This window comes from Falco naumanni, chromosome 1 (genome assembly GCF_017639655.2).
Source record: "Falco naumanni isolate bFalNau1 chromosome 1, bFalNau1.pat, whole genome shotgun sequence".
Taxonomy (NCBI): Eukaryota; Metazoa; Chordata; class Aves; order Falconiformes; family Falconidae; genus Falco; species Falco naumanni.
This window is the reverse complement of record NC_054054.1, coordinates 105279450-105296054: the sequence shown is the minus strand read 5'-3', so window position 1 is coordinate 105296054 and position 16605 is coordinate 105279450. Positions and strand designations below refer to the sequence as shown.

Below are 16605 nucleotides of genomic sequence, written 5' to 3'. Positions count from 1 at the left end.
GGGGAAGCAAAGCCTTTTGACAGGTTGTCAGTCTATGAGTTAAGTCTGACTTCTGCCTCATTTTTTATTTAAAAAATCGATTTCAGAACATGAATAGTGACAAGGCAAGCAGTGCACTGCAAGGGAATTAATGCACTCCATGTGTGGTTAAAAATGCCTGGTGTGCCACCTTGTGCCTCCTATTACTTCAGGCGTGCAATAATACCCCGAACACGCCACCTTTGCCATTTAACTTGGTCCTTCCTCCCTCTTCCTTCTCTAGGAGCTCCCAAGATCCTCAGAAGTACAGAACAGTATGAAAAAATCTTAGGGTCTAGGCTAACTCATTCTCTGTAGCGCTCTGACGGGAGGAGAGGTTATGACCGCTGTTCAGGTCCTTATCAGCACCCAAGAGGGACCCCCAGTGACCTGCGGTCACGGATGAGACTACAGACACAGGGAGAGTTTAGCAAAACCGTCATCCTTCAGAGCGAAGGTAACACTTTCGGTTTTAGCCTGGGAGAACTGCTAAGGGTCTTGCAAATCACAAGTGAAATGCTGTCCCAACGCTGATGGATGTAAGAATCTTCCTTTTTTTTACTAAATGTGCTACAGAAGACAGCACACTGTGGAAAAAAATTAGGATAAATGCAGAACGCCATCTGAATACTGCTTTTGAAGCTAACGATATTATTGACTGACTTGAAATGCAACTGAGTATTTCCACAGTACTTGCTGACTCCACACTTTTCAAGGATTTAGGGGGTCTGTAATTTTCCCTAGGAGAATATTACTCACCTAATAGAAGACCACAGGTGCTAACATTAATTTTCTATTACCATTAATTGCATCCATCCTGCAACATCGATTATCAGGCTCTATTTATGCCTGTAATCTCCCTGCATGGACATTGATCCAGAACATGCTGCTTCTGCAACATTCGCCCAGTCAGGAGAGGAAACAGGTAAGGGCTTTGTGCCTGCATGGCATTAAAAATACCTCAGCTCCATCAAGATACCGAATGATGACATGCTCATTGATTATCTGACCACAGCCCTACAGAATACAGGTTTGATGTCTGGAAATCCCTGGAATTCACACTCAATATATGGCTTCTGGAATCTAGTCTGGCTCCTGATTAACACAGTAATTAAATCCCTACGGTAAAGAAGAACTAGTGACAGCAGCTCGGAAATTCCAGAGAGCATTCCTCTTGGTGGAAGGGGTTGGCCTCAGCATCAATACATCCTACTGGCATTCATCAGTGTAACTCAAAACATCAGCGATCTCCAGGAGTGTATGTTCAAGTTCCCTGTACACGCCTTCACACAACATCTGAACAAGCACAACGCTACAGTTCATTGAAAAATATGCCCAGAGTAAAAGCAATGAAATTTAGGATCCAGGAGTGCTAGATTACAATTCAAGAAAGTTTGGTTTAATTCCTTGTGCTTCTGCAGCATCATCTCTGTGACCTTACTGAGTTTATGCGCTAGTTTCCACATATGAAGCGGGACAGAAATCCCTACCTCCTACTCTTTTGTACCATTCTTAAGACAACAGAGCCTCAAACTATGATGTGTCCTATATGTGCTTCACTAATGCAAAGTAAGGTGAATTTATTTTTAAGTTCTGAGAGCTATTTGATTGGTATGGATACAAAGCCACAGACTTGGATTAAGTTTGCAGACATGTCAAAATCCTTTATACCTACTTATATTCTGAACTGAATTATTTCTTCGCCTGCTAGGGATTTTTTTTTTTTTAAATTTCTTTTGCTGCAGAAAATAAACGTTAGTTTATGACTTCCCATCTGGTGGATAAAAAGGTAGATTCTGCTGTAGCAACAACCTTTGGAAAGTGAGGTTTGGGCCAAATCCCAAAGGAAAAGCATCACTGCAACAAGATTCCCAAGAGACAGGAAGACAAGCTTGTCCAAATCTGTACCTTGCCTTACCTGAAGTAACTTCAAAGAAAAATTTATATTAAATAATAACTATATGGTCTGAGATGTGGAACTGCTTATGTATGAAGACTTTGGTTTGGAAAAGAAATGGCTGAGGGAGAGTATAAAAGAGATAAATAAAGCTAAGTGTGGCCTGGAGAAGATGAAGAGGGGAAAGACTACCCATTTCTTATAATACATGAGCTACGGAACAGTCAGACCCTGTTCCCCTAGCAGAACATGTACCTCTTCTGCAATGTCCTGTAAATGATTTAAGAGTACTTCATGCACGAAAGCTAAGAAAATTATTGTACAGAGGAGAAGAACAGGCACGTGTTCCGATTTTTCAGTGGTGGCAACCGCTCAGAGCACCCAGGGCTCCAAACAGACTTGAAACATCTTTTTTAAAGTCCTGGAGACTCAGCAGCACATCTGGGAGCAGGTCCAGGTCACTCAGTGCTGGGAGGCTTGTACTACCCACGAGCCTCTAGCACCTTGTTTATACATTCTTTATTTTGTATACAACTGTCAGCACCTAGTCTACATTAATGTATAGCTTGGTGTGGCTAAACAGGCTGATCAATCATGACTTGTCACGCTTTCTCACAGCACGCCTAAACAGGAGATCTCATGATAATGAGGAAGATGACACATGCCACCAGTGCTCCTGCTCTCATCTGCGTAAGTGAGAACAGCACATTTTGCTGTCAGGCCGAAGGGAACATATTTTCATAGGCATTCCTCCAACTCGTGCATAATTGCCTAGAAGTGGGAATTGGAAGAGAGGCCTGCATTTGGAGAACTCTGAGCAGTGAAAGAGGCTGCATCTGTAGCGAATTCAAGTCAATGAAATTCAGTGTAAATATGATTACTCGTTGGTTATAATTTTTAAATTTTATATTGTTTACTATAAACATTATTTAACTATTGTGCATAATATTTCTGAGATATCTCATTAAACTGTGCTGCTTCTGCTTCAGCAACTTCCTTGTTCGTCATGGTTTAACCCAGCAGGCAGCTAAACACCACACAGCCGCTCTACCCCAGCGGAAACCAGGCCATTGCTAAAAGCTGAGGAGGGCCAAAGTGGAAAATACTCTTTAAATGTTAACAGTTTCCAAAACCAAACAGGTTTAGCTATCTGGACTAATTAGGAACATTACTGGCTCCAAGTGAAGGAGCAGAATAGTACTAAATCTGGTATCCTAACTGTACCTGTTCAATATTCATTACCACAGATTTCGTAGAGCAAAGTCTGCTGCACTAATTAAGATTCCCAATCCCGAGCACAGTTGAGAATATGCTTACTCAAATCCTTCTAATTCTTACATGCCATTCCAGCATTGTTCCTTTTTATCAGTCTCTAGGCCAAAACCTACTTCAATGGTTCAAATGTGGAGAAAGTTCCTTCTAATATGACAAAGGAACTAAACAGACCGACATCTTATTTCATTTCAGTGACTCCATGATTTCATCATAACAATGAAATAAACCTGCGATCACATCTGACTTCAGGGTTATCTGTTCTCTGTCCCTCATGACTGTGGAGTTTCCCAGAAATACAGCACACACGGTGTCTACTTGCAGAGCTCGGAGGCTCAAGACCTAAAACCAAATCCTCTTTTTGCAGGAAAATTATACGATGAAAGCAGTGCAATTCTGCTGTCACCCAGAAGAGGACACTTCCAAGCACTCCCCGCCAAGGCATAACACACACAAAACACACACCTATACATGCATGTCTATGTGTGCCAGTATCTGTCTGTGTGAGTGTGCATATGCAAGTAAGAAAGACCAGCCTTGCTTACTGCAATGGAATTTATAAATATTCAATAGTGGATATCTCTAAATCCACGCCCACCCCAAAAATGAGACTTTCTCTTTAAAAACACTACTTACATCAATATGTGAATATTGCTGTTCCTCAGGGATGACTTAAAATTAGTCTGGAGCATTAGCATTACTGTTAGTTAGAACCTCCCTGCTGTCGAAACTGTTCATTTTGTACAACCGCTCCATGCTAGCGGAAGCAGACACAGTCTGCTGAAGCGGAGTAGCACCCTGCCAAAGCAAATAAAATAAATCCTTTATGAGTAGGGCTCCCGGGAGATCTCATACCTGTAATTGTGGAACCAGTTGATCACGGTGCTGGTTTTCAAGTTGAGCTGCGTAGCGAGTTCCTCAATGGTTTTTGGTGATGGGTATGGCTTTTGCTGGTAGGCTCGTTTCAGAGCTTCTTTCTCTTCTGGTGCCAGCACCACCCGGGGCTTCTTCAGCTGATGCTGTGGCTGCGGGCTGGCTCCCTGGCTGTAGTCTATTCCAGCGGATGAGGACTCACAAGACTGACTGTCGCTAACAGAGCTGTGTCGCCGTTTCATGTAGGCTGAAAGAGAAGTGCATCGGATCAGCCCCAGCTGAATACAAATGCAAAATCAATGAATATACGAGCCGTGGAATAAACGCGAAGATGACAGGTTGTACATGCACGGATGGGCTAGTCGAGAGAGAACAGAAAGGAAGAGGCATCATCAGTGATCAGAGGAAAGCAAATGTGGGGAGGATGCAAGAGGCAGAAAAAGAAGAAAAGAAAGTAAATCGACTGGAAACCTGCCAGTTTTCTGCTTTTTCGATGAATATGGGAAATTAATAACAGGGTTCAGTTAACATGACATATTCCAAATTCACTCTTTCAAGAGTGGCGAACTTCCACATAAGCACCTGATTAGGACAGCTGCACTTCATTTCAGCTGAAATGGTTTTGGCTGTTAAACACTTAAGGTGTACACTAAGGTCTCCCTGACACTTAAGGTCTCTAAATTAAAAATCTGACCGGGAAGCTGAAGGCAGCTGCACCTCCAACACACGATGGCGCCCGGAGCCCAGAGATCCTAGTGATGGGCTGAACAACCTGCCAGGGTTTGCTGCTTTTTCCTACAGATCTTCGCTATAGCGGTGACAGGTTATGAAAGAAAAACAGCCCACAGCATCCTCCTCCCCTACGCAAGGCTCTTTCAAAAATGAATGTACTTTCAAGAAAGCTCTTGCTGCCCTGATGGAGCTCAGCAAGGCTGATGGCAGAAGCCTGTGATACCACTGCTGACTCTCCTCCCTGATAGGGACTGAATTACCCTGGTAAATTCTGCAAGCGAAGGGTCCCAGCAAACACTGTCACCGACTTGATTGATTTACGCCAGGCAAAGAGAGGTGGGATTTACTGCACCTGGCAGTATCATGCACAAGCATTGCTAATGAGGGGGCTGAAAATGGTAAATATAGATGAATCTTGTCAATAAAGTATTTAATGGCCTGTTAAATACCTTCTAGATATTTAAGAGTTTAGGTATTCAAGAGCTGCAATTTGATAACCTAGGCTATTAAGTTCCAGATTACACCAGCCTGACATCAATCTAGCAGGCACTAAATCTCCAACAGCCAGGAGCTCCAGTCAGAGCCAGGGACTGGTGGGGCACATCACACCGGTCAGCAACCAAATTCTTAAAAAAATTTATTTCTCTCTTCCTCCAGCTCTGCCTTTAGGTTGAGGGTGCACAAAGAATAAAAATTCAATGCAATCAAACTGAAATTTTCAAAGCCCTTCTCACACAAGTCAACTTCTGGCAGAGCTCCCTATGGGACTGGCTGGGCTTTCTGTCTCCAGTAGGTTTCAGCAACCTGTCCTCTACACAGTGGCACATCCAGTGGGATGCTTTTACACTGCGTCTTACTACCATCAAAGTGAAATTTGAACATATTCTGTAACCTTTTGGGGGTATCTGCATGGCCCTCATTTTGTTTTGCCTGAATATGACAGATTATCTGTGGATTGCCTACTGTGTAAGATCACCGATACGGAACAGAATGTGAGTTGCTCATGATCCATCACTCTGCCATGATACAGTCCTGCATGCATTTGAAATAACTATAAAAAGCAAAGTTACTTTTTTAAAAAAATAAACTTAATTAAAAAAAAAATCACCTACTTAAGTTGTTCTAGCTGGATGTAGAACTGCAAAGTGACTGCAGGTAAACACATTATTTCAAGGTGACCTACTGGCCTTATTTTTGCAGCCTTCAAGGAACTGTTACAACCTTCAACCACGGAATTAATCATTTCAGCAATATAATCTCACATTTATATAATGTCTTTACTCTCCAAGACCTCCTAGGTGTTAAGGTGTTATTTCAAACTTGCATTCACATGCAAACTATATACAAGGTTCCCTTATTGCCTTTGATGGCACAACCAGGAGGTCCGAAAGACAACATCTATCACTTCAGCAACGTGCAGCAGCTTAAAGGAGGCCATGAGACAAACCAGAACCTCACATGGAAGATGTAAAAGGTGTTTAGGCTTATCTCTTAACTGGCATTTCTGGAATTTGGTCTGGCAACTGAGTTAACATGAGACACCCATGCATCAGGATGCTCTGAATCTCCGCTTTCTCTGCTCTCCAAAGGATGGCACTTCTGCCAGGTCAGAGCTCCCACCTTTAGACTCCTGCGGACAGCATGGAGCTACGATAGCTTGGGAAACATTTCATGCCCTAATGCCTACCTCTGCTTTTGTAACTCGCACCGGGATCACAAAAGGTGCAATAGATGATCTGGGTCACTCTCATGTGAAGGGAACAAATGATATAAATGCACGTATTTCCTTAACAGAAAAATAAAGAGGAGGATGTCCCACTGTTCTGTCATAAGCAATTGTTCCTCTGGAGGATAATACTTTAGCAGAACAAATTTCCACTGGGCCAAAGGCACAATCCTGGCCCTTCACCATGTGCTGAACTAGCACCTAAGCTTTAGGCTTTAATGACAGTCTCTGGAAACTTTAGATGACGTTTGTAAAAGCTTTTCCTTTTTAATTCTTATTTTAAACATATGTGCTGTGTGCAGACAACATAAGGAGATCGTTTAGCATATTTGCAGTGACAGCAAAGCTCAAACTGCAATCCAAGTCGCAAACACACTTGATTTTTGGTGAAGTTTGAGTTTTGTCTGTGCTCAGTCTCTGCTTCTCGGGAGACCTATGAAAAAATAACCCCTAAACATAATTTGGGCAAAGGTCTGGATGTGGGTCTGAGACCAAACTTGTCACGGCCAGCTCTATCCTCTGAGTTGTTCTACCTTTTTTCACCCCTGCTGTGGCCAGCGCAGCACCACCGTGTCCCTCTGGGAAGTCTCCCCAGCATGTGTTCAGCTACAGATGCAGCAGACGCTATTGCAGAACTAGCAGCTGCCCATTGAGGTAAACCAGAGCCCCTTTTAATATAGTTTTTATCTTACGCGGTATTGAATAAGATTATTAAAAAGTGAAATAATGGGGAAATAAAGGGAATTAAATTTTCTCCTGACAGCAGGCTTCAGTACTGTTCAGTGAGGAGTGTGACGTTACCAGCTGAACACGCACCGGGAGGTTATAAGGAAGAGGAATGAACTCTCCCAAGGCAGGAAAGGTGGTGCGGCGTGTCTGAGCCTAATGAGCGTGAACCCCCCCTTTCCTCCGAAGACACAGTTAATGTACACTGCAAATTTTCAGAACCTCTTAAAACGGACTTTAATAGCACAAACTTCAGACTGGCAGAACAGGAAAAAAAAAAATATATGCAGCTCACCTTTATGATAATAATTAATTTACTACCTTAATAAAATGTGGCAAAGGAATAATTGATAGTAATGTTTCACTGGTAGCAGATACAGTTGCATTGTTCTTAAACTGACATTAGCTGAAGGGAAAGTTAAATTCTTAATGTGGCTCTAGAGCAATTTAAAAGGTTAAATCACAGGATCCTTACCTGCATGAAAGGATTTTGCAGAAAATACAGGGTTGGATTCACTTTAGAGTGCTGTGCTATGAGGACAGCACTTACACAGCCCAGGAGCTCAGTACAGAGTCTCAATGATTTATAGCCTTATCTCTATTCAGGTGCCATCTATAGAGCATATGTATTGTACAGTATTTGGTAAGAGTCCAGTTTAGAAAACAGTTTTGAAAGGATAGTCAGTACTACTTTTAAATTATTTTTATTTTATTTTCCTGCATTATGGGTGATATTCTCTGCGAGGCTATAAAAATCCAGCTAGTTGACAATTTTATTTCTGCCACGTTTCTAATACAGCAAAAACCATCATGGTTCCCTTTGGTTTACAGTTGTAAGTGGGAAACCCATGTGGATTTTACTCCCCATGGAAGATCATACACGATTGCAGTAAGATACTGCACTGCATTATATTATACTGGTTACTATGACAAGGATTTGAATTTCTCCTTACAAGCATGCAAGACCATGATTTTCCCAGAAGCTCCCTCACTCAAATTTTTAATATAATCACCAGGTTTTTGATCAAATGTGTTAATGCTTTCAGGACATCAGTCAACAGCAGTGCTTTCAGCGCATACAATTAATGCTGTCTGTACTAATATCACTGAGGGATAGCTTGAGAGATGCGTGTATCATTAATTAGTTAACTGCTGATAATGGCAGCCTATGAATCTCTCCTGTAAAATCACATGAAGGTACTAAAACCAAGGCTTTGAATAACCACTGTTTTTTAGCAATGAATTTAAAATACAGACAGTAGGATAAATTTTCAGGATATACTCCCTATTAAGACACCCAATAACAACTTGGGTTTCTCACAGGTGCATACTCATGACCTAGCCATTTTATGTGTGTATTAACACAATCACCTTCCCTCATCCTTAGAAAGGCTACAAATTTAATTATTCTCAAATACTCTTTTATAAAGACTGCATTTTCATTCCTCCTAGCGACTATCAGTGCAGGACTGGCAAGAAGCTCTCTCAGGAATCAATGCACAGTTCTTCCAGGCCAACATCTGTGACCAGCTGCAGTGCTATTAACTAATAACCCACAGCCAGCTCCCAAACTCACATTTCTCATTTGGTAAGGCAAGTTATCAGTGATACACCAGGGCCTCAGTAATTAATCTATAGGAGAATATAGCAATGATTTCACGACAGCTGGTGAATATGCAGGGTTTGGGGTTGGTTTTTTGTTTGGCTTTTTTTGGAGATGGATCTGCTTGAGCTAGCATCAAATAAAGGACCATGAAGTCTTTTTGCGTAACCTTCATAATACTGGATCAATGCTGCCCCTATACTATTTATGAAGAGTTATAAAAGACACAGTCATCTTTGAAATAACGGGAAACATGAGTCAGCAGTCTGCTCTAAGTTACCTTTTTTCTCCATTCGTTTCATATCCATCAGCTTCTCCACGTTGTTGGGATCGTTCAGCCACAGCTGCATGCGGACAAAGGGTTCCCGTCCCTTCAAACTCAGCTTGTGCCAGGGCTTCGGGCGAGCCAGAAGGTCTGAGACAGAGCCTTGTGTTAGCCCTAGGATTGTCTCCCCAAACAAACGCTGACCTAATACGAAATTGAAAATTGCATGAATTCATTCAGCTAAGAGATGAGGCTAACTAAAAAGACAGAACACATCTACAAGATCATTTGTCAATTATTCTTACTTCAGAATTGCTTGAAAACCCAAAAGAAACCTTTAGAAGAATAAAAGCTCTGCCCCCCGCCCCTAAAAGTGTAAATATCGAGCTTTAGTTTAATTCTTAGGATCTGACTGTGGCAAAGAGGGGAGCTCAACATGTTTGGGGACTGGGACCTTACAGTGAAACAGTGTGCAAAAAATAAAATTAATGAGATTAAAAATAAACTGAACTTTTAGCTAAGCAGGTAACTAGTGAGAGTAGTGAGGCTACTTAGCTCTTATGCAGAAGGGTAATGCAACGGCTTCGTTCCAACAGGGCAATCCAAACATTTCAAGCAATCAATGAACCAAGATCAATGTAACCCCCCCATTCATCAATAATCATCTAAGTGTCCTCAAAGACACATGTACATATTTTCTGTGTTGTACTATCGGTGGTGTTCTAACTGTGTCTTACCAACTACAGATACTCACATTTTACAATACAACAGCCTTTTTATTTTTTTTTTTTTACAGCCTCTACAATCCTTCTAGTTAAGATTTTAATTCTCTTTCAAAACCCTATTGTCTGACAGGGCAAAAACTGCATATGGTTTTCAGCGTGCAGAATTTGTATGTGCACTGGTAACGCTAGTTTTACGTGGTTAAGATCTAACTTCCAAAGGACTGTGGAAAATGCCTGTGCAGCTCAAACCCAACCATACAGCTGGTTTTCTAAACCTCTTCACTTCAGTGTTCTTCCTAAGCTAAACTGCCTCAATATGCAACAGCTTTTGTTAAAAGACAGAGCCTGAAGTCATCCGAGTCACCGCCGGTGATTTCTGATACAAGCGCAGCTATAGTGTGTTTTCCAGGTAACCCAAAGATCTTTCCATGCCGACCAAGTTTAGGCCTCAGGGTCTTGTGTCTGATCTGTAGCTTTTGCATGCCCTCACTAACACAAAGCAGAACGCTCTTCCTGCGCTTCCTGGCAATGCCAGCACCCTTAGCGGCAACAAACAGATCCCTAAGGGACAATGCAGATATGTGGGAGCTTGTGCTCTTACAGCTCTCCAGGACATGTCTGCACTTGCAAAAGCACCATCAGCTCTTGCCTTCAAACAGGTCATGGAAAATATCTGTTCTACAGCCCTTTGCCTAACTCCATGAATGTCCTCCTTCTCTTTAGAAACATCCCAAGACTTTTGCCCTGGTGATTTGTTTGGGGTTGTTTTGTTTGGTTTTTTTTTTTTTTTTTCCCCTGTATGGGGACAGGAGGGGATGTGGGACCAGTTAGAAGCTGCAGAACATCCCATTCAGATGCATAGGGCAGGTGGGTCTGCAAAGCTTTTGGAGGAAACAGCCGAGACAACGAAAGGCAGAAAGGGGAAACGAGGACAGGGCTAACATGACACAGTCTGCTAATAAGCTCTAAAACTAACCCCAAAAATGGTTCTTACAGACCTAACAGAAACCTAAATTCAGAATTCACTTAAGTACCTAAGTAAAAAGTGATTTTCCATTACCCTCAGTATCAGGAAAATCAGACAAAAGAAGTAACTCAGGGCCAATTTTAGACCATGCGTGTTGCAGAGAGAACCTACTCCCTGTCCGTCTGTTTAAAAGCATCAGTAAGGCCTCACCCATTTACCTCTAAACCTGCCAGCTACTAGCAAGATGAGACAGCTACTTTAAAAAAATCTTTTAATTTGCCTTCGTAACTAACGTTCCCCCCCAGTTTCCAAGCCCGGGCTGTGCTCAGGCTGCAATGCCATGAGCATTTCTTCCTGCAGCTGCGGAGGCTCCAGCAGCTGCTGCGCAGGGCCAGCGTGGCCACTGCCACCGCCTGCTTGGCTGCACATTAAATCGGAGCAGGGAACTGATCTGAGTCAAACCAACCTACCTAGAATCAAACGGCCTCTTTTGACTCAGACCAACTGGGCCGGTTTATTGTGTGGCCACGTGAAGAGGAATGCCAGCACAAATTCGCAAAAGGGTCAGGAATAAGCACACCAGATCAGGTACTAGCAATGCTGCTAAAGCAAGCGAACTTCAAACTACAGCCTAAAAATTAAAAATGCAAATGCGGGAGAAGGTAACGTCATGTTCTCTTGGTGTTAAAAACAAAGCTAAAGATGTTTGTATCATTTATTTTATCCCAGGATGTGGCCTGACCGGATAAAACACCTGAAAGACTCCCAAGCTAAAGGGAAATGTGTTAGAAATCATTCTCAGGAGGTAGCAGGTATATCACACTCCATCAGAGTGCTATCAATAACTGCAATATTTTCAAGCACAGGTTTCCTAAAATTCCTGCTAATTCTCCCTATCTTTGGCCCCACTATCCTTCATGCCTATTCCCACTGATGTTGCTTTCAGTAAATTATGTTGGTTTCATGGTTAGTCCTGGCCCTTTCTGCAAAATCCCCACTGCTGCAATCCTTCAATAGCTCACTGCATTTGTTTCCCTCTCCGAGTTTTACGCTGCCCAACAGGGAATCACTGGTAATACTGTGACGTTTGGGACTAGGATTACCAGCAGCATCTCAATGTTAACGCTGCCGGCATTGTTTGTTAAAACAGTGACTGTTATACGAATACTAAAAGGCATGGGAGCGAAGACCCGCCAAACATATCTTGAATGGTTTTGCACAACTTTGTTCTTTACTGGCCAGTGATAACGGAACAACTGAGTCACCACCAGTTGTCTGAGACTGGTTCACAAGGCTCTGAGGCCTAAGAGAGAGAAACCTGTGCACCGAGTCAATCTGGTGCACTAGCACACTGAGGGCACAAAAGGAGACATTGAAACTGGTTCCACACCTAATGCAGAGTTTGGGGCACATTTCCTGGCTCTTCTGCTGCTTTTTAGGCTTGTCAGCCACACTGTAGGAAAACAAAAATCATGGGAAATAAAAAAGACTAAGTAAAAATGGCATCAAAGCAAATGCAAACAAAAATACTTTTTCAAACCTCTCTGGAACACAGAGCAGGTACAGCACTCAACAGCATTTTGCCCAAAAACTAGGGGCTTGAACCTGCAAACCCTTACTGTGACTTGTGGCTTTACCTCTACATTACCTCCACTGAACAAGCAACCACAATCTGCTCGTGCCAATGTGCACGAGCGTGTAATTTTGCTGGGTTCAGTGGAACACCATCTCATGCAGGCTATGTCCACGATCAGGGCCATTTTCTTTTTTTTGCCCAGATTATGTTAAATTACAACTTGCAACCTCCCCCATCTCAGTAGTTTTCCACTTAAAAAAAAATAATCTAAAATAATAACATGTTATTCTGTGTCTAGCCAAAAAAAGGCTTCCTTACATACTAAAATAAAGGAGTTTTTACTTATACAGTCATAATGTTCAGATGATATGGAATTCCTCTCATGTAAGTATCATCAGCAGTCTAAATCTAAACATCTTTTTGGTCCCTTTTGTAGTGAACGGAGAGAAATTGGTACCTCCGGAGAGTACCAGACATCTATTTTGATCAATGTGAGTGAGATGAATCCCATGCTAAGCCCCAGAAGCACGTGCAGGTAACACTGGGGCGACCCGTACTGCCTTCCCGCTACAGACTTCAAAGGTCTGCTAAAGGCTTCCCAATGCCTTGCGAGGGAGGCAAGTGTTAAACACATATGAAGAACTAGTGGTTTAGAGGCATAGTGGCAGTATTAAGTGTGGATCTCCCATTCTCAGATCCGGTTAATCCCTTGGAGTACTCAAAATGTACAGCCGTGTAAGCGTTACACTTAATTTGACACCCAAAAACTTATTTGTAAGCAAAAGCAGCCTTAGCTTTGCACATCTCGTAAGTGAAATACCTGCATGGCCCCATATACTTATCGATAGGTCACCTAAACCTCAATGGAGTCTGAATTTACCCTCCTAGCTCTACAGGTACCCTCCCCTAGCACTATGCTTTTGCTTGTGACGCACCTCCCTCTCCCATCGTGCTGGACTCCTCTATTTCACCTATGCCTAAACCGCTGGGGCATGGGGAAACATGCATTTCTCCAGGGGAGATCTCCCTGGCTTTGAGGCTGGGTCTTCCTGACAGCCTGCTGGACTGTATTTAGGGAGGTGGGAGTAGTGTCTGGCTGGTCAGCCAGGAGCAGAGCATAAGAAGAGCAAGGATATGATGAGATTTTAAGGACAGTGTGACAATCTAAAAGGATTTTTCTACCAGTTTAAAAAAAAAAAAACAACTATCTTTTTTAGAAGCTTAAAGCATAGGTCAGAGTCAAACCCAAGTATTCTTGTAAACATCTACTGAAATATAGCTTAAAAATAAAAGCATGAACGCTTCCATTTTATTTCAGTCAAGAAATGAAAATAAAGGGATTTACCAAGATTGTTGTCCGTTAGCACTTCTTTGACCCTCTTTGTAATGCCATACGTATCCAGCTCAGGGGACATCGCAACCAGTTCTTGAATGCTGAGCGCCGAGTGGCCCGACAGTGGCAAAGGTGTTGTAGACTGGGATTCAGAAGCAGGTGGCTCATTAGATTCTTGGGATTTGCCATCCTTACTTGTCTCTATAGTGGGACAGGGTTGCTGCACCAATTCAGTCAGGCTTTTCACTGATTCACTGGAACTCATTGGAGACTCAGGAGCGGGACTGCAACTGGCAGAAGTCTTTGGAGTGCTTTCTGTAATTAAAAAAAAAATGAAAGAAGTCCCCACTTTAGCATAATTGTAATGTTTTGATTGCAGGATATTTAACTTTCCTTCTCATTTATATTCTACCTACTTAAAGAAATGCCTAAGTATGCAAAATGCTACTTGTTATGACTCGCTAACTAAAACGCCTCTTTTTAAAAACAAAATTATTTTCTAATTTTATCTTGAGTCATCTCTGCTTTTTTATAAAGACAAGATGTACAAATACAAATAAAAATCAGGAAAAAAAATGAAGTGAATAGTCTGTAAGTTTGCAAGAAATTTCCTTGGTCAGGAAATCTCTCAGTTTTGCTTTCTGCAACATTTTTGTATGCAGATGCTTTTAAATGTACCGTTACAGACTGGTTTAAGCCTCCTTCTGTGACTTGTAGGAAACTCACTCAGCTACTGCTTTGTAGTGTCAATGAGGGATTTTCTACAACTGATACAACTTTATATTTTGAGAGTGTTATTGATTCCATTTTATTTCTTACCACTTGCATCACATTTTCGCACTTCTCTTTGCCCAGAAGTAACAAGATTAAAGTACAGTTTGCAATTAAGTTGTTCTAATTAATGTGTTTGAGAATCCAACATAAAGATAGCTAGTGGATGAAGAGACACCCAAACCTGTTATCGTGACACCTTGTTTAAAAGAAAGCTTTCTGAATCTCTTAATTTGCCAACAACATTACGTTCTGTACAAAATGTTGGTCTCCCCTAATAAATTCACATTTATCTCTAATGAAATGTACCAACTGAACTGATGCTGACAATCCAGACATCTAACGGTAAAGTCTAAACGGTGTTAAAGACATGTAGACAATGGGGTTTAAAAGAGTAACTCCCTTGGAAAGATAAAGAGCACGTGATTCCTTCATTCACAGTTCTTTCCCGTTTTTTTGGGACTGCTTCTTCCTCCTTGCCGTCTCACATCTCATTACTTGACATGGTTAATCGCACGTATCTCAGATTCATCCATCAGTGGATTTGCCTTGAGATCTCTGGAGGAAGCTTACAATGCTCTCCATCGTACAAGGATGAGTCTACATCAAAAACTTAGTCCCTCTAACAGAATTGTGTTCTCCTGGGCGCTGCAACACTACTATGAGAGCGGTTCATTCTGCAGCATCAGGTCCTGTCACCACCATGGCGATGGCTAACAGCAAATGTCACTATTTTTCAGGTCTCTTTGTTAGCCAGAATATTGTCAAAGCATTACAGAACGCCCAGCTTGTGTAGCATGGGAACATCCCAAATACCAAAGGAAAATACTACCGAAGTAAAAGCAGGGTTCAAACGAAGCAGGGTGCACGGTCTAATTGTGTTGTTCAAGGAAACAGCTTTCCTGATGCTGCATTTAAGAGAGGTTCCCTGACATACTCACATAAAGTTGCTGTCTCAAACCAAGCAACTGGACTTTTCCCTTAGAGCTTTATGAGAGATGCAAAAGAGGCAGACATAAAAGGAAAGCAAGGTGCATATAAATCTTTAAGGTAATAGGGATCTTACAAATCTTATTTCTTTTCTCCGTTCACCCTAGGTCATCGTACAACTGAATATAAAACCCAGCAAATGTTATTTTTATAGCAGGAGCAGCACAGGAATTGTACTGTAAATTTGCCCTGATTCACCCATGCGAGGGACCAATTTGGCAGATCATCCATCTTGTTCACTGTACACTGTCAGGGATGGCATGGATTCCCTACATGATAAACAGATTTCTTCTCAGGTCTGTGTCCTTTAACCCACAGCAAGGTCAAAATTATGGCTGCCTAGCTAATAAACTGCACGGCACTCGTTCAAGTTCCCTCTAATTTTGTCCCTTGTGCCAGCTTATACAAATCTTACTGAATAACTAGAGCAGCTGCAAATTTCCTATACAATTCCTCATCCGTGCACTGCAAACCACATGCACAGGGAGCGCAGAAAAAATAAAAAAAATCATAAAAAAACCCCCAACCCCAACCACACAGGACTAAACAAAAGCATTTACTAATGCTTCTTTCTCCCTCTCCTCTCCCTGCCCAGCCTAATTATGTAAACAACAAAGGTAATCTATATTATCATCTATCACTGCAATGCTCTATGTTGCTTGCACATTAGCTTATTTATTTTTTATATCGCATATCAAGAGCTTACTTGAATTTCATTTTTAAGGCCAATCTGCTGCTTATTTACTCAAAAAGGTAGGATTATCTGCACCTAATTTTGGAAGGCAGTACAGATGACAAACTGCTTGCTTTTCCCCCAGCGAAAGGGAAATGTACAGCGATTTCAGATGAGGCATTATGCGCATACACTACAAATAACTCCAAATATGTTCCCCGTTCATTTTTAGCATTTTTCCCTTATGGAAAAAACATTTTCAATATCACATAAATATTTAAGGGAAAGATCCATTATTTGGAAAAGTAAACTCAATAATGAAATAATGCAAACATTTCCTGTTAATCTACTTAAAAAATTAAATAGACATTTAGAGTACAAGTGACTGCTGACAGAACAAAGGGGAAAATTGAATGTATTCACTATTACAGATTTAACTGTCAATCCACAGCCATTTC

General features: G+C 41.7%; 1 protein-coding gene across 6 annotated transcripts in view; it reads right to left on the bottom strand.

Annotated features, from left to right (window-relative positions):
* Window positions 1-16605, bottom strand: part of CUX1 (cut like homeobox 1) — a 281274-nt gene that overhangs the window by 34962 nt on the left and 229707 nt on the right. For 5 of the 6 annotated variants that reach the window (XM_040614070.1, XM_040614078.1, XM_040614098.1 and 2 more), the window contains 3 exons: window positions 13726-14028; window positions 9128-9316; window positions 4043-4307 (listed from right to left, as the gene is read on the bottom strand). The exons of the other annotated variant lie outside the window; for it this stretch is intronic. In XM_040614070.1, coding sequence (XP_040470004.1) covers window positions 4043-4307; window positions 9128-9316; window positions 13726-14028 — 757 coding nt within the window. The remainder of the gene's footprint in view (window positions 1-4042; window positions 4308-9127; window positions 9317-13725; window positions 14029-16605) is intronic. 6 annotated transcript variants of the gene reach the window in all.